Raw genomic sequence first — 25,736 nt, 5'->3', positions numbered from 1 at the left:
AGGACGTCAGAAGAACAAAATGGATCAAAGGTTGAAGCGACTGTCGAGGTATGATTACGTTTTTAAATGCAGAAAGACGGTAGTCTTACTGCTAGCCCTCAGTAAAGCGTTTATGCCATAATTCTAAAATTATTAGAGAATCCATTTGTGACCCTGGACCACAAAATCAGTCATAAATTGCACGGGTATGTGTATGCAACAATATTGTATGGGTCAAAATTATATTTTTATTTTATGCCAAAAATCATTAGGATATTAAGTAAAGATCGTGTTCCATGAAGATTTTTAGTGAATTTCCTACCGTACATATATACAAAAATGTATTAATATTAGTAATATGCATGGCTAAGGACTTCATTTGGACAACTTTAAAGGCGATTTTCTCAATATTTAGATTTTTTTTGCACCCTCAGATTCCAGATTTTCAAAGTTGCATCTCGGCCTAATATCTCTATCCTAACAAACGATACATCAATGGAAAGCATTTTTATTCAGCTTTCAGATTATGTATAAATCTAAATTAAAAAAAAAATACCATTATGACTGGTTTTGTGGTCTAGGGTCACATTTCAAGTCTTTGCAAGTAGAATACAGGCAAACTGATTATGAATATACACTATTGTTCAAAAGTTTGGGTTCAGTAAGATTTTTCTTTAAAAGAAATGATTTTATTCAGCAAGGATAAATTAAATTGATCAAAAGTGACTGCAGACATTTAGAATGTAACAAATCTTGAACTTGTTTAACTTCATTAAGCAGCACAACCATTTTCAGGAAATGAATAAATGTTTCTTAAGTACCAAATCAGCATATTAGAATGATTTCTAAAAGATCATGTGACACTGAAGACTGGAGTAATGATGCTGAAAATTCATATATTAAAACAGAAAACAGTTATTTTAAGTTGTAATAATAATATGTTTTTGACTATATTTTGCCTTGGTGAGCATGAGACTTCTTTCAAAAATTAAAACAAAAAAAAATTCTTACTGACCCCACAATTTATAACAGTAGTGTATAATATTATGGCAATCTCCAATGAAACCAATAGCATTGTCCAGTGGCTCCACATAAATATTGAATGGTGACAATTTTTTAATCATAAATCAATGGTGTTTACATGAATAGTAATATTAGTAACAAGGAAATCATGATGATGCCGCTAATACATGTCGCATAAAAAAATGTGATGCTGTGACAGAAAATAAGAACACATTATAGTTATGTACAGTAGCTTTGATAAGCAAAAGGGCAAAATGGACTCCTGATGTCTAGTGGAGGGAAGTAAACAGCATAATGTGTACCTTTAAACAGCAAGTTAACTAGTTAGTGAAAGACATATAACCGTAAACTTGACCTGTTACTGTACAGCAAACATCAGTAAGAATCGACTTTCTCTTGTTCCTTTACCCATCTCTGCATTAGAAATGATCAACAGTATTACATTTCACACCGGACCTTTAAGGTCAAAGGTTATATTTGAAATATTTCCCATTATATCAACACGTCGGCTATCATCGCAGCAGTCATGTACGGATAGCAGTCTTTAAGTATCTGTTAAGAAAATACCTTCAGCTTCGAAGCAGCTATGGTAACAAAAATATTTGTCTAAACTTTTTTTAATCTCTTCTTTTACAAAAGTACAGGGAAAGATCATAGTTTGCTGTAAAAAAAAAATCTAAAATAATTACTTATGAAAATAAAATAGCAAAAGGATCATGTCACATTGCTGGTTCAGTGTCAATGTATAGGTGCAGTAACACGGATAGGGATTATGGGATTTTCTCATCTAGTTATGTGCCGGGCGTGCAGACACACACACACACACACACACACGTTTTCCAACATACCTCTGTGCCATTCAGCAAAAGGAGGTTGAAAGATATCAAGAGAGAAAAATAACATGGAGGGAAACTTTCTCTTAGCCAAAACATGGTAATTCATCAGTTATTGTTTCTCATCCCAGATCCCTACCCACAATATAGATTCATTTCAAAAATAGACTCATATATGAAGTTTACATGCCTAAGCAGAAATGTCTTTAGTCAAACGTGTCGATTTTCCAACAGTGTTCATCTCTCCCATTCCGACGGGGGGGTGAAGGCGGGCGCACACTTCATCTCTTTCAAAGGTGACTCTCTGCATCGCTCTTCTCTAGGGTACCATTCTCCAGGGTCAAAGGTGAAAGCGCTTGTCCATTGGCATTGCTCTCGTTAAGTCTTTTCACTCTATACGTCTCATAGTGGATGTTGTGAGTGACGTCCTTCAAATCTTGCAAGTGGGACCTTGAAAGTAGAGCGCAATAGAGCATAATATCAATTTTAACCCCACAATAACATCCCCTAAGGGAAATATGCACCGTGTAAAATAAAAGTCGTTCTCTTATGTTCAATTGAATTGTTTACTGACTACATCAGCTTTTTATGATCTCTTTGTGTGATTCGGTTGCTGTAATTTGATCTCCGCTTCAGCAGGAGGCCGATCAAAAAGTGTGAAAGGCGATTCAAAAATGTGGAGTGTCATAACGGTCATCCTTTGTTTCCCGTTTCAGCAGGGAATCGCTCTCACACCATCTGTCAATGGGCCGCCATCCAAGAGTTAAGGGGAGAGGGCTTTGTGACCTGGCCTCACCCGATCGGACTCTGTAATTAACCTGTCCTTTTTACTGAGCTCACAGGAGAAGGATGTACTCATGACCTTCTCAGCTTGTTCTGCCCAACTACTCATATATACACTTTACAAACACAACCAACTGAAATGAGTGCCAGCTTTCTAAAGTCAGGACACCTTCAAGTTGTCAGTTATCAGAAGATGTTACGTTTTCAAAAAAAAAAAGGTAAAAGTGATGTCATTTGACCAGAAGTTAATTTGACCTGCAGCTGCATGAAACTCTGACATCTGCTGACCAATCTGTTGATAAAAAAGCTAATGGAATTTCTATCATAACTTGCAACCAACCATATAAGGGATCAAATAAAAATCAAGTAAAATTAGACAGGACACACACCCACACATTATGTTTCCCAGTTTTACATTTGCAAAAAACATCACTTAGTATGATTTATAAGCTGTTGTCTTCATGGGGAACAAAAATGTTCCCACATAGACAAGGATTTCCAATATTGTCATCTTTGTGGGGACACTTTGTCTCCATAACGCAGGGTATACCTGAACCACACACACACGTCTGGTTTACTATCTTTGTGGGGACGCTCCACAGACGTAATGGTTTTTATACTGTACAAACTGTATACTATATCCTCTTACACTAACTCTACCCATCACACAAAACATTTTTACAATTTTACATTAAAAAAACCCTAATTCTGTATGATTTATAAGCTTGTTTCCACATGGGGACCTCAATTTAGGTACCCACTGTGACACGACTCCCTATGTGTTTGTGTGTGTGCATTCAGGTTGAAGTCCCCGCCGGAATAGAAAAACATGAACACACACATACATACATTGGGTTTTCAAGTTTTCTGGGGACTTTCCATAGACATAAAGATATTTATACTGTACAAACACACACACACACATATATATATATATACCCTAAACACAACCCCCACAGAAGACTGCCTGCAGTTTTAAATAAAAAGCATCACCTAGTATGATTTATAAGCTGTTGTCCTCATGTGAACAAAAAATGTCCCCACAAAGACAAGAATTTCCAAAATTGCCATCTTTGTAGGGACATTTTGGTCTCCATAACGTAGGGTATACCTGGGTCCCGTTCTTCGTACCTCGCTAACTCAGTTAGCTGGATTTGATTGTTGACGATTTTGCATGATCTTGGATTGTTTGGTTCTTCGAAGCTCATCCTGGACTTGCTGTCTTAGTAACAGGTCCGTAAGCTTAAACCTGCTCGGGAGTTTATTTCATGTAAACAGGATTAGATTGCATCTTGAGGTGATACTTAAAATCTGTCCCAGCCACTGCTACTTTATTACAAGAGTGCATTACTGAACCAGGGGCAATAATAATAATTTTAAATAATAATATAAAAATTTTATATTGTAGGTCCTATATGTATATGAGAATGTATAATGTTGTGTATAATACTATAGACAGCCACTTGATTGAGCGATTTATTTGTGATGGAATATTTACTTTATATAATTTTATTTTTATTGGTTTACACACATGTTGTACAGTTAATCTGAGCCGTGCATTAAGTGATCACGTATATTATGGGAGTGGCATGATGCAGCGCAAGAGAGGATAATTTGATCTTGACCCATAAGAAACTTGAATACTGTCACGTTACAAATCTGCTTCAAATTGAATTAAAAATTAAATTACAACATTGAAATAAAAATGTAAAGGGTGTACAAATACTGTATAAAATCGTGAATATAAATAATTGGTAATCATGTTAAAAAAAAAACATTTATCATTTATCTATTATAACTTTTATGTTGGTTTGGTCGTTTGGCTGTTTCCTTATAAAGGTTCAGAAATTCGGGGGGGTTTTTTGTGTAATTTGTCAAGTTTTTTGCCAGGTGGCTTTTTTATATGATGTCATTACGTTGCTGTCTTGATGCTAGCCAATCGCTGCATTGCTGATCGTGGTTTCGAGTATCGATGCATCTGCCCTCTTCAGGGGAAAAAAGAACGCTCAGTAATCTTAGATCATTTAATCCAGATATTTTAATCCAATCCGCAAATTCGTTTGAAGAACCAAATTAGCCAGAGATCAGTTATCATGATTAAAAGATCTGGGATCTGTCAAATCATCTTAGATGTATTAAGCGAGGTACGAAGAACGGGCCCCAGAACCACACACACACACACACACACACACACACACACACACACACACACACACACACACACACACACACACACATATTTCTAGAGTGCAATATAAAAATTAAGACAAATGACAAAACAAAAATCCAAACAAAACATCAAAAACAGATTAGAATATGGTCTTGTTTAACAAAGGATGGATTTTTGTTTGATCCCATGTACGATTGGTTCCACATTATGATATGATCATTATATTATACATTTACTTTGCATTAACAACATTAATTGAGCCAGTCAACATGTTGGAACAGTGTTTACACTCTTCAGGAAGTTAGCTTATGAATAGCTAAACCTACAGTTGTTCACCTATAATTGACCATTAAAGGAAAATGTTATCCTAAACTAGTATGGGATGTCATTGATGTAGCCATTTGGATCATATTAAAATTCAGGAAGATCATGTTCTACATCATCTAATCCCATCAAACGGAATGCAAGGGTATAAATGGCTACTTCCACTATACCCAAAAAGCAAGTTTGTCCATCATATGCCAATATCATTCTATTTCGATAATTCAGTACATCCAAGTAAAAAAAATGACTTACCTAATAAGAAGATCTCTCAAGTGTGCAAACTCGCAATGCGCAACATTTTCAACTGAAATAAACAAATTACAAAGGCATGTTTATGAATTCATCCAGGCATCTTGCATCACTGTACTTTCTACACAAACCACTTGATGGCAGTGTTGAATAACCTAAATCACAGACAACCTTGCCCTGCGAAGCCTGTCAGGCGTCGTTGTACAATTAGATCTGACAATTGTTACAGTTACCCTGCTGAAAAGACCAGCATGGGTTTCCAAATTTCCAAAATAGGTCAACCAACAATTTTTCAGGAAAAAACTAGCTAAGAAGCCTGGTGGAGACACCAGCATCCAAAACACAACATATTATTAGTGACCAGCAACTCACGGCAGACACGATGATGTCTTTAGACTCTCACCTTCAATGATCCCCCACTTTGTTTTTCTTCCCAAAACTTTGTTTCCGTTCACCTGGTGTTCTTTATCTGTTCCCACCACAGCAAAGGGGATGTTTTCCTAAAAGAAACATTCGCCATACCTCAAAATTTCATCAAGTACGAAGTATAAAACCACTTAAAGCAATTAAAGGGATAGTTCACCCCCAAAATGATACCTCCATAATCATTTAGTTTCTAAACTTTATGAACATAAATGTATTTATGTGTTGATCTAACCATTTAAATCAAGTGGTTTTAATTGGTTGCAATGAAGTCTCAGAGTAGCGTCATCATACCCTAATCTTATCGTTGAGTATCCGGTCTTCAGTGTCCTCATCATATTCTTTCTGTGGATACACTCTGATCCCGTTGGCCTGGAGGTCCTGTCTTATCTGAAGAGAGAGGCTTCCAGTTAGATGGATTACACTGATTTTTACCACCCACCGCACACATACACAAAACCACACAATCGCCCTGGGGGTGAAATATGACAGCAGCTCCTCTCCCTCGAGCTCTTCCCGCTGTATTTTACTAGTCTCAATCTCGACCCTCATGCATTCTTTTACTCGGAGGCCACAGTAAAGTTCACCGGGAAATTCTTTCCCCACCCCCCCTCACTGTCAGAATTTCGGGCCCGAGGTGCAAAGCATTAGACTTTAATGCCTTTGCTGCCATGTGTTCGTGTGGGGGAGGATTTTGGAGTGTGGCTGTTGAACATGGATATGATATCTACGATTGATATCTTGAGCACAGTGTGACGTCCGCCCCCGCATGGCGCTCTGCTCAGGCTATTGAGCAGTGAGAGACAGCTCTGGATAATGGGCTGAAATGACAGAGTACATCATTAGGAGTGTTGTTTGGTGTATATTGATAGGAGACACACAGCGTGCGGGGGCTGTTCTGGCCCTGCGGTCCGTGCCGTCGGAGCTGTCCAAAAGCGTTCCGTGGGGAGAACTAATGGCAAGTGGCCCGGGCCGAAGTAGCTGCTATACATCAGTCAGAGGAGAGACCGTCTCCTGACGGAGACGTTGCAGACACTGCTCGTAACCTTAGCTTGGCCTGTTCATTTTTCCAACCCAGAGCGAGCGGCCGCATGCCAAGGGACCTTTGGAGATTCGAATGCAATGTACGCTTCTCTCTCAATCCATTCTGCCCAGGTTTTTCAATTCATCTCACTTTTTATCCACACAGCTGAACTGTGGATTCTAATAATTCCACCATGTACAGCAGCAGGTCATCCATATTCATGACCTCAATTTATGCGAAGAACTTAATATTTACGTGTGGGTGGGAAATACAGAGGGTGATGCGATTGTGCCTGCATATGATAAAATGTGCGCAGGTGTCGATGACGGACAGCTCACCCTCTGTTTGAACTCTAACCGCTCTTCCAGAGTTAGCGTGTCTGCTTTGGCGATCACAGGGACGATGCTCACTATCTTCCCCAGTCTCCTCATGAACTCCACATCTATAGGGCGTAACCTGTAGAAGGGCACGATAGATCATTAATAAAGCCCATTTTACACATTTGATTCCATTAACACCCATTATTACCATTGATATTGACTAAAATACAGGGGAAAATGGGGGAAAAAAAACATACTTTTGATAAAAGCGTCTGCAAAATGAATAAATGGAAATTAATCAATCTAGATCATTTAAAGCAAAAATATCATTACATGAAGTAACATCAAATAATATTACATAGACCCTCATTCAAACTTTTAGAATCAGTAAGTTTTTCTTACTCACAATTAAATTGATCAAATTGGCAGTAAAGACATTTATAATGTTACTAAAATTTGAAAAAAAAAAAAAAACGTATCACGGTTTCCACAAAAACATTAAGCAGCACAACAATTTATAATGAAGAAATGTTTCTTGAGTAGCAAATCAGCATATTCAAATGATTTCTGAATGATCATGTGACCGAAGACTGCAGTAATGGCTGCTAAATATACAGCTTTTCCATCACAGGAATCAAATTAAATAAACGTCTTACCGATCCAAAGCTTTTGAACAATAGTCCACATTTTCAAGGTAAGATGCAAGCATTAAACATCAAATTAGTTTTTAGTGAGATGATGTATAAAACCCTCATGTTTTGCTGCTCAAAGAAGGATTTTTCATGAAATCCCACTGGGTTAGTGAGTTCAAATCTCCATACTAAGACCCCTGAGATTCGTAAATGAAGCCTTGTCATATTAATGTGACAGAAGCACAACAGCGTTTTAACATGTCTGGCTAGGTGTGAACCACATCAGGCGTGCAAGAAGTCGACACGCACCAGTGTCCAGTGGCTGGCAGGAAGTAGACGCAGCAGTGAACGCGGGTGTCAGGGATTCTTCTCTTCCTGTTGACATTCAGCTCCTCCTTCAGGTATTTTTCATACTGTTCATTGACGTACTTTACAATAGGCTCCCAGCTGAGGAAAAAAGACACAGGGAAGGGTTAACATCGCAATTTAACAACACATGCGTATACTTAAAGTGAATGTAGCAGTCAAAGTGTAACATAACTCTTAAAATTAATATTCTGAAAAACACCAAGGCATGATTTTAGTGTCAAATAAATAATCACTTTAACAGTAAAACCCAAAATGCTCTCTAATTACTAAGAGAATTGATCTCGCACAGATTTGATCTCACACAGCTTTAGAGCTCTCTGAGCATTAGTGGGGTTCAAAAGCCTGAGACATCTAGCGAAAAAGCTTTTATTTGGCTTTTTCATTGAAAATGATATTATTAGCATAACAATTAACATGAATTTCAGGATGTCTTTGTATTTGGTTTGTGTAAAACCTGATGATTATGATCCAAAGAACACCTTGTGTTTCAGTGGAAGCAAGAACGTCTGACCTTCTGTAAAAAGGTCACAAATGTCAGCCACAAATGTACTTTTAAAATGTCTTTTGATTAGTGACCTAGAAATAGTAAAGAATCGGGAACGTTTGTTTTAGTGTTTTAAATTTCTCTTTATCTCCAAGTTTAAATTAGATTTTGAATACCACATTTTGAATTGTGGTCTCAGACTTTAATACTTTTATATAGTACATACATTGTATATGAGAAGGTTTAAAATGTTGCTCTCACCAGTTCTCATTGTTGATTTGGTCTCCAAATCCAGGAGTGTCAATTACCGTAAGCTTCATCTTCACCCCTTTCTCCTCGATGACTAAAAAAATAACAAGACAAAAGAATTAGAGAAGAAAAGAATAAAACGTCCTTTCAAGATGAATCCGCAGCAGATGTGAATGAAGAGGAGCTGACAAGGATTCAACTGTCTTTTTCTAGCAACATACATACATTTCTGGGACTAATCAGTTAAAATCGCATACTGAAGACCCTGAGCTTTCCATTTAATCTCCATCTCTGATATAATGCTGCAGGAATGCTTTGTACAACAGGAAGTCAGCCTGCAAAAAGAGTCTAATAAGCTGTCTGTGCAAGCAGGGACCCCTACTGTATCCCTGGCATTGGTTGATTGGCATTTGCGGTTAACTCATCATGTTAATCCTTCTGGATGAGGCAATCAAGGAAAATATGACGAGACTGTAACAAGGAAAAATTAAACTGTCAGTCAACACTCCAGTTTCAAAGTGCTATAACCCTATCTGGTGATGATCAATTTTGCGTACGCAGTGGGGCATTAGAAAAAGAGAGTGCCAGTTTTTGGATTGGAAGGCCAATGATTGAAAACCCCTCATGATCAGCTAATGGAAACACATATGCTCATCTTGGCGTGACTCAGCAACAAAGCAGGGCTTAGTTCCTCCCATATTCACCCACATGGAGGGAGCTGAGCTGAATGGTGGCATTGAGCGGCCCGCCACTTCATTTTGTGCACTGTGTAGTCTTTGAGAAAAGGAGGGATTGTGTAACACTCATCTCCCCTGGCGGTCAGTCTGCAGGCCAGCTTTTTTTCCACAGGCTGTGAGGGCCACTGGGCCGCTTTGTAGTGTGTGGAGGTGTCAGGCACCCTGAGACTTTGCTACTCTTTGTTTTCCACAGGCCTGCACTTTGGAAAGACAAAACTGCTGGGGAAGCAAGGGACAGCAAGACATCTGCTAGACGAAATGTCTCAAATCGGAGTCGGCAAAGGCAATTTATTAGTTTAGCAGTAACACAAGGAGTAGTTTTGTCATTTTGATAGAGAATACCAGAACAGGTCTATTGTTCCAGCCCTTTTAAAGAATTTGCTGAAGCTATAAGATCATATTTACACTGATGAATACTGGAATAATCTGTAATGAAGACGAAAAATGTTGCTAGGAGACAAAAAAAGCTAGGTTCTACAAGAAATATTGCTCCGAAGTTGCTCTTTCACAGCTCAGGAGACTTAATGGAGTTATCCGTTATGTTTCAACTCAATGTTTTGATAAGAAGAAGATAATGATGATTATAATAAGAAATGTTTCTGGGGCAGCAAATCATCATATTAGAATGATTTCTGAAGGATCATGTGAGACTGAAGACTGGAGTAATGATGCTGAAAATTCAGATTTGCCATAACATGGAATCAATGAAGCCTACATTTTAAAATATATCACAATACTACTGTTTTACTACATTTTTGATCAAATATGCAGCCTTGGTGAGCACTTTATCAAAAACATTTCAAAATTGTTTTAAAAGTCGACCCCAAACTTTGAACGGCTGTGTATAGTATATAAAGTTTAATGTAAAAGAGTTTAATGTTAAGAATTTTCCAAAACCGTAATCGTATAGAGATTAGATAATAATAAATTCTCGCATGAGGGCTAATGCAATCGAAATAGTAAAGGAAAGTAAATATTTGCGCCATGTGTCAAGCGCTGCCTAACATAAAAAAACAACAAAGAGGAACAGGACACTCTCATTCACTGTAATGTTTACGTTGTGCTACGCTAAGAAGTCAGTGAGGGGTGTCTCCTGAACCATGGGGATATCTCAGGAAGTCACAAGCTGAACCGACTTATCGTCAATCTTCTTTTGTTAAGAAACAGCACACCCAGCTTCTCCCATTCTTTTATTCTCATCCACCCTCTCTCTCATTCTACAAGTCAAACACAAGTCAAACATTTATAAACTATTGGGCCATAAGTTTTGAGAGGTCTGTGAGAAATGAGGTTAGGCTATGGACAGAGATACAACAGATGCTGCTGCTGCAACTGGATAGAAACCTCCTTCCACTGCAATGACACTGCTACGCTAAAAAACATTTGTTCTTGATCTTACACAGAATGCTTTCAAAAGCTCCTAAGACTTTACACAAAGAAATAACAGGCAGATACAGCAACCGTGAAGATTTTGATGCACAGAATTACAGGAAATCACAGTTTCAGATCTAAAAACAGATTCAACATTATGACTTTTGGCTAACTGAAGTGAAAGCTGTGAAGAAGCTCAGCTACTGCAAGTGTTATACAGAGTAACATTTACATATCTAAAACCTGTCAAGGGGAAGTCAGAAACGGAAGAGAGATCAGCAAGCAGATCTAGGTCTAAAATCTTACCTGAATAAAAAAATCAAATGACTAATTTCCAAACCAGTAGGCAGCAAACTAAAGGAAGGACAGAGGTTTAGCGTAACTGCTACAAAACCTGCACATGGCTGTATAACAACTCCATAGCTACGCCCTGGCATGGCACTATCTCTCTGTAGGGTTTTGTAATTGGATTTGCCTGTGCCCCTATCTAGACTGGGAGTAAAGTTCAGCAGTCTTCATACATTTCTGCTGTCACCTAGGAACCATGGCAATTAACATAGCAGGCTACGCTAATGACCCAGCCCAGCAAAGGCCTTTACACAGCAATTGACTGACACTTAAAACTACAAGAGGCGGCATGCTTTTCTGGCGTCTTGCAACATCCTGACAGAATCATTAGATTATGTTCTCTCTATATCCGATATGCTAAATTGTGAGTCAATCTACTAGAGGGCAGATTCGCGGTTAAACTACATAACAAGGGTAACTCCACAAACTTTTGACCCAGACAAAAATGGCAGGGGTAATTAGGTTGTGCAATAGCATATACATTTTATTAGTTAGTCTCATTCTTGCAGTGCACCATGCAATCCATCCAAAGAGAGCACATTTTCTTTACTTGTCCTACAGGGCTTTTTCTGAATACAAGAGACAGAGGACCACTATCAAATTTTGTGTTTGTTAGACCCCTGTCAGCCGGTCTATAGTGAGAAATGAAGATGGATAGCTGGGTGCGACTACACTAACTACTGAGGGCAAGCAAACACACACAAGCACACACACACTCAAACAATACTTTCATTTAAAGGACTAGTGAAGTTGGCTACGCCATCTGCCTTTCACATCTCTTACCAACGAAGCATGGTGGCGCCGCCAGAAGTAAAATGGAGATTCATTGCTTTCTCATTGCATATGCGGGATGTTTTAAGGTATGTGCGTCTCTGCGTGATCTATAGCTCAGTTCCCTCTGCTCAGTACAAAACTTAGTAGCAGGATCCTTGCATAGCTACTAACGTTAGGTTTTTTTTTTTTATCTTATCGCTAATATTGTATATTTGATTATATGATTTATGTTATTTCCACTAACTTCACATTTAGATTACCTCTAGCATCATCTATAGCCCAAAGTATACTTTGTTTTTTATGCGTACTGTGCACATGACATAAATTTAGACATCAGCAAAGTATGCTGGAGATAAATGGCAGAGACACTGGACTAAGATGACACTTTGTTGTGCGCATGTGTGGACCGCGTGTGTTTATGCACGGTATCAAATGGCATATACTGTCAATGTCAAGACTGAAGTGTACTTCAGGCTTAATGCTCAATCTTTAATCTCTAAAGACACTAAAATTTAAAAGTTGCGATGAAACTGAAGTAGCAACATATATTTTCTTCCATGTGTAGGGCGGGGACTTTGGTTCGACGCATCGGTTTTTGATTGGATTTTGAGATGTGGGCGTTGCACTCAAAACTGGAGGCAGAAGAACGCAATCTTGCAGGGGTAAGTGAGAACTACCCCTGCAAACTACCAGAGAGAAGTCTGTCCTTTTCACCAGAAGATCCAATTATGACATAGTTTTCCTCAAAAGCAAAGCAAAAATCCCTCAGAAACAATCCAAATAAGCTTTGCTTCATTGCCAAAGCAAGCCTAAATGAAACTTAACTCTACACATCTACAAAAACACACTTGCCTGTTTGTAGACAAGAACCCAAGCATCTATTGATTGTTACTCTGGTGGTAGTATGCGAGACAGAGATGGTCCATTGCTCAATCAACCAATTCATTCACTCAGCTGAGCTTGCTTCACTGAAGTCAGACGCCGTGTGTAAGTGGTGGCTTCCATTAGAGCAGGAGTCATCTCCTGACCCGTGCGATAAAATATGTCCCTGTGTGTGCTCTTCCTCTATCATTCTCTGTGAAAGAGAGCTCATAATGACAGCTGTGGCCCGATCTCAACAGTTGAAGTGTGATTGATCTCTCCTAATCCGTCCCCCTTGCAGGCTTTTTAATTTCTCTTTCCTTTCAGAGCACATGCTCCGATCACTCTGGCCCTTCTCCAAATCAAACCCTACAAAACACTGAGCTCTGCCTCCAGCTCGTCCTGTCTAAATGTCACTCTTCTTCCATCCTTTCAGAAATCACTCTGGCCAACAAACTCTGTAATGCCGGGTTCAGACTACATATTATTTTTGTCTGTTACGATAATGACTGTGTCAGATTATGCGATTTTGACTCTATATTCTTGTTGTGTAGTGGACAAGAAACATGTCAGACTACATGTTGCTTGCTGACCAATCGACGTGTGATGTCATCAAGTAGGCGTAAGAAGCGACTGACTTCTGGAAACAAAAGCATAAACAAACTCCCGAAGTGAGTTATTTAGCTTAATGCTAATTCCAGTACTCAGTACGCCTCCGTTTTCATTCGCCATCATTTTTCACTCTGTCGTGGTAGTCACTCGAGGGAACATCATAAAGGCAGGAGTGTAGGAGTGTTCCTTCATTGCATAATTCCACCTAGCAGCTCCAATACCATCATCTTTCTCCCGTTTTGCCATGTTTGAAAGCTATGTACGGAAGAGCTTCTGTGCTCCTATTGGTCAACTTCACAGATGTCAGGGAAAATAAAAAATGCTAGTCTTTCTGCCGTAACATCGTGACGTGTCGCAGACACGGTTGTCGTTGCCTATGACACGCTATACGAGATGAAACGTTTGATTCTTATGTCCCGACGGCCATTGTCATTTACGAATCAGCGCGACACCCTACGTCAAACGGATCATGCCAAAATCAGGCTGATATTGTGTAGTCTGAACATGGCATAAAACGTCAACTTAATGATGTGCAACGCAATGTGCAAACCATCCATGATGCCGTATGTTTCTAGCAAGGTGCCGTACGGTCTACACTGAAAGTGGAAATTCTGTGCAACGCAATAACAGCCAGTCAGAGAATATTTCATGATTAATATCATGTTAGGTATTCCACTTCTCTTTGCATTGTTATATTTACAATAGAGCTGGCTAAGTTGCATTTACAAAATAAGATGGTATAGTACAATTACGATCGAATATACAATGATTCAGTTTACAGCATCTCCATGAATTGCCTAAAAACACCTAATGACCAATTTTTATTCATAATTTTGTAGAAGTAAAATTAAGAAAATTGCTGTATATTTTAAATCGCCATGTTGCTCCAAACAAAATGATTTGGACACAACTGATTTCAACTACTCTCAAAACTTCATAGTATGACTTAACTGCACCATTAAATAAAAACACCTTTTGCCAAAATGTCTTGTTGCGGCTGTTTAGGACAAAAGCACAATTTTGAAAGACCATCAATGTTCAAAGATGTTTATTGGGTGCAAATGTTGTAGTAACGCTATTACCAGCAGGGGCTGACAGTGCTGTGTGAACCAGCTAATTCCTTGACCCCTTGGGTGTGACGGGTGTGTGACGGGGAATGTGTAAAGAAAGAAGTGTGTTGTGAGTGTTCAATACTCACTGTGGCTGACTGATTGCAGTTGGACAGTTTTCGAGATCTTCTCCTCATAATTAGGAGTGCAGGACTTCCTGCTGACCTTGGACTTGAAGAGTGTGTTTACGAGCGTCGACTTCCCCAGACCGCTCTGACCTGTCAATGAGAACAAGAATAGATTTAATGACTTTTGTTTGTAAACTGCAGTAAAGTACAATTAACTGCATATGTAGCAGACCCTGAGCACGTTTATTTGCAGGACGACCTTTGCTTAGCATTAGCAGGGGGGATAAAACTTTATTACTGCACACAGATAAGATGGCACACATAAAATTGAGGCCATAAAGTATCACATGACCAGGTAGCGAAGGCCTCCGGGGTTTACTTAAGCCCTTGATACTGCAAATCATCAGTGATGTAATAAGACCAGGTCAAGCCAAGGCAAAGTGCTTTAGCGTCTTATCTGGTTGGTGTCCAAACACACTGACAACACCACGCCGTTGGGAGCTTTGGGAAGCTTTTCCACTTAATGACTCTTTCACACTAGTCCTCACGGACATCAGATCAGAGGGAGGAAGCTATTACCAGAGAGTGAGCCTTATCAAGGCCATCTCAATTCACTCAAATAAGGGTAAATCTATGGGGCCACCTTCATTGCCTCAAAGGACATGTGTTGTGTTAATGTGAGCTGCTTAGTATTGAGTGCTGATGATGGGCAGTGTGTGTGTTCTGTCTCACTCAGAGGGCCCCTCAGGCCCACAAGTCAGTTTCCCGTTCGCAGGGCAGGGGTGGGGAATGTGCTAAACGCTCTCGCCGCTCCGTTTGCACCTGTTGAGAGGCCTGGCCGCCTCGGGAAGCTGTCAATGGATGAAACGATTTGACAGAGATAGACGACAAAGCCGGGAAGATCTGGGCCCTCTATCATTGCCCACCTCAACAGAGGCTTTGATGGATTTACGCCATGGCCTCTTACCATGGGAGGCAGTTGACATCAAATTTATGAGGAACTGACAACCCACGTTGTGTGTCCTCCTGGGCCTCTTTGATTTAACAGTTCAGACAGTGGCTGAGCAAAGCAGGTCTTCCTGACGCTCTCAGTGTAGTCACACATACTGTACCTGCTCAGTAGGGATGGGAAACAGAAGCTTTAATTCCCCTGAATTATTTAGAGTTCTTCAACGGTAGCATTAACCATTCTTTTTGCATTTTGAATTAAATATTAAGGAGATATTTGGAAAAAAGAAATTCAATTCCATTGCTAGATGGTGAGATTTTTGTAATAATATAATAGAAGGATTTTTCAATCTTTCTAAAGTTTGCATATACATACATCCACACACGCACACACACATAGTTTAGTATTGTTCGTAGGACGAACCACATCCAACAGGAGTAACTGTGTGAGGCAAGAGGAAGCTGTCTGAAAGGGATGTCCAGGTAATAACACGGATTGTATAAAAAAAAAGCTAAAATCACAGCTGCCCAACTCACTGCAGATTTAAAATAAATATGAAAAATTCCTTCATGGAATGAACTTGATATATTGCACCATATTTTTACGGACTTTTCTGTGTACACATTGTCATAAGAAGTATGAGTCAGTAACTACGCTGACTGATACCAGACAGAACCAATTCATATGAGTCACATGACTCATTCGAATCATTCGTTCATGATTCAGTCTACACCTGTGATGCTATATGTTTTGATACATTTTTTGGAGGTGGGTAACTTTTGCCCACACGCAGATTTCCCATACTTGCATATTTCCAATTGAAATGACTGGAAATGACTATAAATTTCATCAAGCAACGGTAAATGTGAATGCACCTTTAGAGTGTACATCCGCATCTGCAAATTAATGCATAAACAATGATCATAACTGTTAACCTAACCAAACGTCATTTGGTTCAGGAATTAGCAAAAAATGTAATCGGTACAAGCACTGATGATCTCATAAAGGACCCTGTGCCGAGATGAAAGAAAGAAGAAAGGCTTGGCTAGACCCAGTCAGGTGCTTGTCTGAGTCATGCATTGACACATTCACCCAGAAACGCTGCGTTGTAACAGCTTGTCCTTTACTGCAACCACAAGAAACTTCAACAAATGCAGGTAGTAATTTTACCAGTGTCATATGCGTTTACCTCTGATTGATTTCTCAAAAGCATTTCAAATGGTGAAAACACAACTCCCATGAGACACTTTGAAAAGCAGTTTACAAAGCTTTCCTTTGAACACAATATCTACAAAGCCCCCTCGACTTGAGGGCGACAACAAAGCTGAATGTATTGACTGCATCGAAAATGTCAGAATATGCTAACCTCGTATTTGGGAGCAGACTGCTACTTGACTTATGGGAAACTGGGAGACTCGCAGTAGTTTAAGCCCTGAGGCTACAAAAAGGTCCTGACCTTTACAACCGAGGACAAACTACACAGACCAACAGACTCCAAGTGCTACCATATGTGTGTGCGACTCTCGGATAAGAGCACCCCAGGGCAGGAAAATGTGGACAGATGAGAGTAGCGCACCAAACTCATCCTGTAGAGTTTCCTTCGTTCCTGCAATTTCATCCTGTTGTGTATATCTTGCTTTCACACAATTCCTCCTCTTCCTGTATTTTGTCAAGTTTGCATTTGCTGTCATGTCATCTAATACATGCTAGTGTTCCCAAACACACCCTTGTCAGAACCTCTGCCCTTGTAATTTACAATGCATTGCCAAGGCAACAGCAAAATACACAAACCGAAAACTATACAAACCATTAAATTGATTAAAATACAAACATTCTCTGTTCAAAATAAGTATTTTGCTCTAAATAAAAGGTCAATGATTTGTCAATAGCTGAACATTGTGTCAAGAGTGAGTCAACTGATCTTTCTTCTTCCCTCTTTTACTACCACTATTTCCACACCTGTCTCTACCAGCAAAGGGAGGGAGAGGTTCACCTTTGATGTATGTCCAGAGTAGCAGGCAGGCATGGAGAGCACCACCGTACTTTCTACAATACCAATGCTGTAACCACCACAGTTCACTGAGGCAAGGAGGAAACTCAGGCAGGCCAAAAGCCAGTTTTTGGAGAAGTGAGCTCTGAATCAGAGCTGTTTTTGCTCAATAGAATCCATCGCAAAAATGATATGCTTTAACATGCCTTTGATCTGCTCCCTACTGAACAGGTTTCAAGCTGAAAAGCATGGCCAAGATGTGAACAGGTGAAGACTGCTATTGTCATATCTCCTCCTAAAATAATTCCACCACACTTTGAGAGAATAGACAATATCGTATTTAAAGCTGGAGTTTATTTATTGAGTATTTCAATTGGATTTTCTTCAAATTTGGCTACTTTTATCAGGGGTTTATTTTTATTAAGGGGGGGGGGGGGGGGGGGGGCTGAAATGCAGTTTCATGCATACTGAGCTTTTTACACTGTTAAAGACTTGGATCCCTATCCTAAAAATGGACAACATTTTTTTTTTTTAAGTTGGACAGTAACGTTTTTTTTGAGTATGGGTATATGTGATGTCAGATGGGGCGGAATGTCCTTGTACGGGCCGTACGGGCTCTGCTCCCAGAAGGGCACGCGCGCGACTAGAGCTAGAGAGCAAATGCTTAAGCCGGCTGTGCTGTAGTCACAGGACTTCACGAAATCAACAATGTCACCAAAGAAGTGTGTTTTTGGTTGTAATGGCAAGACAACCCTGCACAACTTCCCAAAGAACCCAGCGACAGTGGATGGAGTTTTTTTTTCCTGAGCAGCAACGGAGTTGTGCAAGTGTTTGTTTGTTCCCTGAATTTCGGCGAAGATGGTTTATAAACATGGTACAGTTCAACTCCGGATTTGTAGCTCGTCTAATGCTGAAAGATGGAGCAATCCCAGCGATTAAGGTTCACGGTTGTGTGTTGGTAGCAGGCGGGGAGTAAAACTGCTTCAAATGTCTTTGTGTTGTTAGCTATCGATTCCATTGTTTTTCTATGTAAACATGCATAGCTCAATGCAATAGCTGTGCGTGCTCGTCGTTCTTTAGCTCCGCCCAAACAATACACCCCAGCCGGCTCTGCTTTTTCTGAAAGACTCTGTACAGCGTATCTTTCTTTTATAAATATAATAAAACTAAAGACTTTTCGATGACTACTCTATAGGTACTCAAGATTGACATGAGATTGACTGAAAATTAGTGTTTCACCCCCCCTTTAAAATGAACCAATTTCAACTAGGGCTGGTCCGGATACCATTTTTTGAGCTTCGAAGCTTTTGTAGTAATCAACATCGAATATTCGAAGCTTCGGAGGGAAGGGGCTGAACATATTCTTCTCTCTAATAAAGGCAGGAATCTCAAGAAACGGCGCACCTCACGCGGGCAGGGCTTATATGCTTCGAGAACGGACACTGACCTAGTGATACAAAACACACAGGCCTGTTCCAGTTTTGATATATTATAGTAGTAAAAATCATTTTGTTCAATTAGAGAACAGATTAACTATAATTAAAAACTGAACGTGCCGCATGAGCTGAACGAGAGTCGCTGCACAAACTGCAGCAGGAGTCATATTTCATTCATCAGTAGTGAGGAGCTGAATGACAAGATGATCGCGGAAGATTTGTTTTCAAAGCGAAATGTAAAAGCACCTATTCAAGGGAGTTTGTCATTGTACTGTTTTGTTGATGTGTTTTCATTAAGAATAAAAGGCTAATGAACCCACAATTCAAGCAACCCGCCCCCGAATTGGCAAACCGAAAGTAAACTGCGCACGGCTGCATTCGTTCACAGCTGCTCAGTGCACAAGCACTGTAAAGTGACGGTGAGGGAAAATTCTCACCGTCACATCCCTAACGGGTAAAAAGGCTAATACATTTTGATTCTATTATTCTATTTTCCACAATGTCAAACCAACGCAGCTTAATCCAAAATGCACAGCACCCAGTTGTGCGCTCTAGACAGAGAATACTCTGTTGCAGGGAACACTAAGAAGCAAATATATTGATCAAGTATAACGAGGTTGGGTTCCTATTCAACTGTCCATCCTATTAAAAATGGCTAGGCTATAAAATAATTGTAAATAAAAGAGTATTGTATTTCGCCAGATTTTATAGTGTAAACATATGCAAGCGCGAATGAGAACCGTTTCGAGGGGGATGCCAGGTGTGCGCAAAAAAAAACAAAAAAGGAATATTCGATTCCCAAATTTGAAAATCGAATACCAACCCATTGAACGAATATTCGAATATTCTGGTCCAGCCCTAATTTCAACATTTTCTTTTTGTTAAAACTGACATTTTGTATAGATGTATTGTTCCAGACTCACTTTCAGCCTTAAAATATAAAAATCCATCATAAAAATATGAATTATTACATGTTTAATTGATCATTCAACAAAGTAAACATAAGTGTGAAGTAAACATAAGCCAATGCAATATTTGTGTGAATATGCCAATAAAAAAATACACTTATTGTACATATCGAGCTGTGTTTTTTGCAAATTAAACAAAAGTGTGAAAATGTTATCTGATTATCTGAGTGCGTATTTAGGATTCATAAAAAGCAAAAACAAAACAAAACAATCAATGCTATAAATACAAAATATAAAGGGGTATGTTCAAGTTCAAGATGCGCTTTTAAGAAAACTCGGCTGTCTGTGCAGTAGAAAGGCAATACATCTGTGCTGACTGACTAGGGAAAAGGGCTTTGATGTTCCCTTTTGTCAAAAAGGTAGGGGAACTTCAACACCCATAATGTACTGGGCTAAGTCAAACCGTCTGTAAGCAGGAATACAAACATTTTTTAGTTCTATCTGTAGTTTTATCAAAAGCCCTGAAGCTGTCAAAAGTCATTTTGACATTTGCTGATAAAGAACATGGGAGATCTGGGTGCAGGTGGCATGGAAAAAGAGTATTGTTCATTTACATATGCAACTGACATTGTGTCAATACAAAGCTGGTCTAAATCAGCAAACTTGTGCCGAAAATGATACTGTTGTAGGGATTTTCATTAGTTACAGAAAAAAAGAATGATCAATTCTCCTGGGATGGGGCTACCTGAGTGTCCGAGAAATGACAGATGGAAACAGGGCTGCAGGACGGTTTTGGAAAAACAATTTGTAACGCTAGTGGCGACGCCAGTGGTGCAAAAACGACACACTTCAGCTTTAATTTGTTTTGCTGACATCGTTGTGGAACAGCGGTTGATACTGTGTTTCTCCGTGAGACTCGCAGCCTTTGAAGGATTTAGCAAAATGTCCTTTCTATTAACACTATGGAAGAGCCACCGAGGGGAATGAAAGCACAAGCAAGGGAGTGTGGAAAACCTGCCAGCTTGGTTTAAAAAAAATAGGGAGAGAAACAAAAGAGGAAAAGAAGAATAGCTCTCACTGGAGAGCTGGATGGCCTTGAATTTGTGATGCTGTGGCCATCATAAATCCCCTTGGCTGGCCCAGTTGGGGAACACACTGAGCCACATTTGGCTCCAGCCTGGCCCTGCCTCCCAGCCCACAGACAACACAACAATAGCCCTTGCCATTTAATTAGGTAAGGCCCACACTCGGCCAACACCCCCTCCTGGTCCTCCTCCTTCCTGCATGCTTACCCACACTCTCTGTAGAAGCACAGGGGGTTTTGGGAGGCTCTAGCACTTTGATTGGTTAGGCTTGAATAAAGGTGGCCAGTTTGAATCAGGCAGATGTCCAGTAACTGCCCAAGACAGTTAATACTAGCAAGCTGCCCTACAGTATAGCCCTAGTAGGTAACTGGTATAAAATCAGAGTGCCCATACTGGACAAAACCACTGTATTCACATGAATTGCATTCAAAGAATATTATTTTGGTTCTTTTTTGTAATTAGAGTTGAGTGATATATCATATATTCACAATAAAGATGGAGATTTTGTAGATTTGTAATAAAATGTGTGGAAAGTTTGATTAATTTCTGTGAATTAGTTTAAACTGTCTGATTTGTAATAACAAATTTGAATATATTCTAAAATGTCATTTATTCCTGTGATTGTAAAGCTGAGTTTTCAGCATCATCACTCTAGTCTTCGGTGTCACATGATCCTTCAGAAATCATTAAAATATGATGATTTTAACCCTCAAGAAACATTTAGATGTTCAAAAGAGCAGCTTTTATTTGAAATAGAAATATCTGTACAATGTATGTAATTACTGTCAAAATTTAAGTTAAAATAAATAAATAAAAAACCTGACCTCAAACATTTGAAGAGGAGTGTATACACACTATGTGTCGTTATTTTGTCACTTATAAGGTAAAACGATCTTTGGTTAAAATGATGGTTCGTCTCTTTGGAGAAAAACCCTTTGAACTAAATATACAATTTCGTGAAAAGTATAGCCATATCATTTAATCCAAGAATATAAGCCATATCATTTTATAATCACCCCGTTCTATTTACAGCCTATTTAAAAATGTGTAATGCTTTTTTTTAATAAAACTCTTTCTTGATGAAGAGAAGCCACCTTTAATAAATAAACAATTTTAACAAATGAATAATACATTGCTCTAACCATCCATGAGGTTTTAAAGGTTATTTTGTCATGGTATAATGTCTGATATATTAGTGCACCATCTGGATATGTAAAGTGCACTTTTTCTTCTTCTCAGCACACACTACTTTAATTCATCCTTGATAGTAGCTTGTCTTTTGTTACTCTGTCCGCATATTTCCAGTTACAGAACATCAGTCGTCTTTGTCCCTTCCTTACCACAGCCATTCTAGTACATGCTCTAGTTACTTCAAACATTGATTCCTGTAACTCTCTCCTATTTGGGTTACCTCTCAAACTGAATAAACTTCAGTTAGTTCCAGAACTCAGCCGCCCGCATAATTACTAGAACCTCTTCCATTGAGCATATATCTCTCGTTCTTTATCAATTACATTGGCTTCCTGTTAAATATCCCGTAGAGTACAAGATTCAGCTTTTCACTTTTAAAGCCCTGCACAATCTTGCACCCTCATATCTCTCTGACTTGCTTCATAATTATACTCCCACCCGCACTCTTAGATCTTCCTCGACTGTTTCCCTTGTTATACCTCCTGTTCGTTTAACCACCATGGGGTCCAGAGCGTTCAGCTGTGCTGCTCCTCGTCTCTGAAAATCTCTTCCACAATTTGTATGTCTTACTTTTAAATCACGTCTTAATACTCAAATGAGCTTTTTTTTGAATAATTTGAATTAACGGATTATCTTAATGTTTAACAGATGTTGCTTTGATTGTATTTTATGACTGCCATTAAGTTGTAAGGCGCCTCTAAATAAAATGCATTATGATTTTTTCCCCTCACACTACGTATTCATATGACAAAATGGCTAAAAAGTACACACATTTATAATGCATCTATAGTCTCTGAAAAGAGTTGAGTTTAAAACTTTCCCCTAACAGCCAATGGCACCATTTACCCTTTACCTGTCTGTGTTTCCTGTAAAGACACTGAACTATATAGTCTGAACGGTCTTCCTGCCCCCTTTAGCCACTCTAAACCATACTCGGCTCTTGGTGCACGGTGATTTTACACAGATCTTTTTACCTAATTTGACACTTCAAGTTTGTTCTATTTTCATCTTAGTCTTGGCCAAAACAGCCCCATCTCAACAATGCTCATTAGGCAAAAACTACCCGAGTTGAAGTTCACACTTTGAGCAAAGAATAAACAAGATGTGTGAAGTTATTTAGGCCCAGTAATTATGCAAGACGTTTGATATTGAAAGTGTATGGTAAAGAAATGAGCTCTGAAGGTTTTGTATTGTTTTAAGGGCCTGATATTCTTCATTTCAAATACATATCCTGCTTTAAAAAAAAAACAACTTTAAATCAAACCAATGTTCCACTTACCAACCACCATGATATTAAATTCAAAGCCAGCCTTCATGGTTTTGCGTCTCATCTGGTCCAAGACTGCCTCAATGCCGACATATCCGAATAGATCTCTGCCCTTGATAATGCCTTGTGTGTCAGATTCACCGAGGCATGGCAGAGGATGTTCTATCTCCACCACTCTCTCCTCCACCTCCCTCTCCCTCTCCTCCATGACCTCCTTCTCCTCCTCCATCCGGACAGGTGGCTCCAGATCCAGGCCCTGCTCCTGTGCTGTGTCTGCCAAGAGAGAGAGAGAGAGACAGACACCCACAAGTTAGCATACAGGAACCTAACATGTTTCTTAGAAAAGTCTAATTAAAGCTCGGTCCCAATTGAGTCTTTGCAGTTTGTGTCTGAGACACTTTAGTGATGTAATGCCTCATAGACTGTCTGTTCTCAGTCTGATGTGCATTGCGGGCACACACACACATATTATATATATATATATATATATATCAGTGGCGGCTGGTCAATAGAGGGCACTGGGGCGCCGCCCCCATCAAAATTCCAGAAATATACATGTATACAAAAATGATATAAAAATGAAATAAAAATAAAATAGTTTACTCATACGATGTGCTGGCTGTTAGTAAGAGCCTCAGCATTTAATTTAAATAAAAAATAATTTAAAAACTGGCTTTGATCGGTTAACTATTTTATATGTTCTTCAATATGTTTCATGCGGTTTCCTGCGCGAGGGACGCCGGACAAATGGATGTCTATCTGAGTACAAAAATCTATGGGCAGCATGTGACCTGAAGCTGGTCTCTAATTGGTTTCTTAAAGATCCTCCTCTGGACGCAGGTCGCTGCGTCCCTGACGAATCAGAATTGGATGCGTGTTATTTTATCAAATCTGATTGGTTCTCGCCACCTGTCATTCAACTTTCCGTTCTTGGCAACTAAAGCGAAAGTGCGCGGGCGAAACAGTCACTCCGATTCCGCCAAAACCTTGTTAGGATGATCACTTTCGTAGAGATGGCAGCAGTTAAACCAAATTCTTTCACAAGGCGTTCGTTGGAAGAAAAAAAATGATAAAGGATCCCGAACCGGACCAACGCAATTTACAAATCCAGCAGCAGCCAGTGACCGAGGATGAAGCTACACTCGGATCTTCACGCGCTTGTTATGAGAAACGTAGGTGGCTGGCTGGATGTTTTGTTAGCAATGCCCTTTATTGTCTTTTTCCCTGTCTTTTATTTCAAAGTGTCTGTACTGAAGTTTTGTGGACAACAACGGGGGTAAGAGACCTCAAATATCTGACTGAACAATGCAAACGTCACGACACTACTGAGATGACTGACTTTAATCACTTTAATAGAGAGAGTCATTGAGAAATTTGCTGGCCAGAAAGAAAGGAGAGCAAAATTTATGTTCAAATTTATATTCAAGTAGTCAACATGCTAGTCTGTTGTTGCTGTTTTTTTTTTTCTTTCCTTATTCAATTATATGTGGGAAATTAATGTGTAAAAAGATAAAAGTGAAGACACTGTTTTCTCTTTAATACTTGAATTAGGTCAACATGCATCTTGATGCGCCCCCCACCACCCCGCCGAAAAAAACGCCCACCCCCCCAAAAATAATTATCACCAGCCGCCACTGATATATATATAACAAACAGGACATGGCACTTTGGCAATGTGCAAGGCATTAAATGAGTCAAATTAGTTAGTTGCCTTTAGAAATGACATTTCTCTCCTTTCTTTTTTTAGAAATGAATTTTTTTTAAGTTTAAGTTGTTCATCTAATATTTATAATTTAATAATTTAATTTCAGCTTTATTTCAATTAAGGGACATTATTTGTAATAGTTTTAGGTTTTAGTCAATGATAACAGTTTACATTATTACTCGGAAAGTAGAAAAAGCCCTGGACCAGTTTAGGTTATTATTTTCCTCCAAGCATTTTTACATTGCGATTCTATTTTGCCCACATTTAGCCAGCGCCCACATTTCCCGGCGTTGTGTGCATTGTGCATTGCATAACACAATTCACTGCTGCAATTAATTTGAAGAAGAGATGTTAATTTTTTGCCAGGTTTGTTTATGAGCCAGAGAGCTCTGTGCTGTGAGCATGCAGGTGGAAATTAATGCACATTATGACTGACAGGAGGCAAATGTAGGTGAGGCACTGA

General features: G+C 39.2%; 1 protein-coding gene across 1 annotated transcript in view; it reads right to left on the bottom strand.

The window, feature by feature from the left end:
* Nucleotides 1–1,065: 1,065 nt before the first annotated feature.
* Nucleotides 1,066–25,736, bottom strand: part of septin12 (septin 12) — a 72,956-nt gene continuing 48,285 nt past the window's right edge. The window contains exons 3-11 of the mRNA XM_079835881.1: nucleotides 23,581–23,841; nucleotides 14,764–14,892; nucleotides 8,875–8,956; nucleotides 8,070–8,207; nucleotides 7,147–7,264; nucleotides 6,079–6,174; nucleotides 5,765–5,861; nucleotides 5,365–5,416; nucleotides 1,066–2,285 (exon numbers count right to left, since the gene is read on the bottom strand). Coding sequence (XP_079692007.1) covers nucleotides 2,126–2,285; nucleotides 5,365–5,416; nucleotides 5,765–5,861; nucleotides 6,079–6,174; nucleotides 7,147–7,264; nucleotides 8,070–8,207; nucleotides 8,875–8,956; nucleotides 14,764–14,892; nucleotides 23,581–23,841 — 1,133 coding nt within the window. The 3' untranslated portion in view covers nucleotides 1,066–2,125. The remainder of the gene's footprint in view (nucleotides 2,286–5,364; nucleotides 5,417–5,764; nucleotides 5,862–6,078; nucleotides 6,175–7,146; nucleotides 7,265–8,069; nucleotides 8,208–8,874; nucleotides 8,957–14,763; nucleotides 14,893–23,580; nucleotides 23,842–25,736) is intronic.

Source organism: Gobio gobio (genome assembly GCF_949357685.1).
Source record: "Gobio gobio genome assembly, chromosome: 1".
Classification (NCBI taxonomy): domain Eukaryota; kingdom Metazoa; phylum Chordata; class Actinopteri; order Cypriniformes; family Gobionidae; genus Gobio; species Gobio gobio.
Note: the sequence above shows the minus strand (reverse complement) of the source record. Positions and strands in the feature narration are given on the sequence as shown.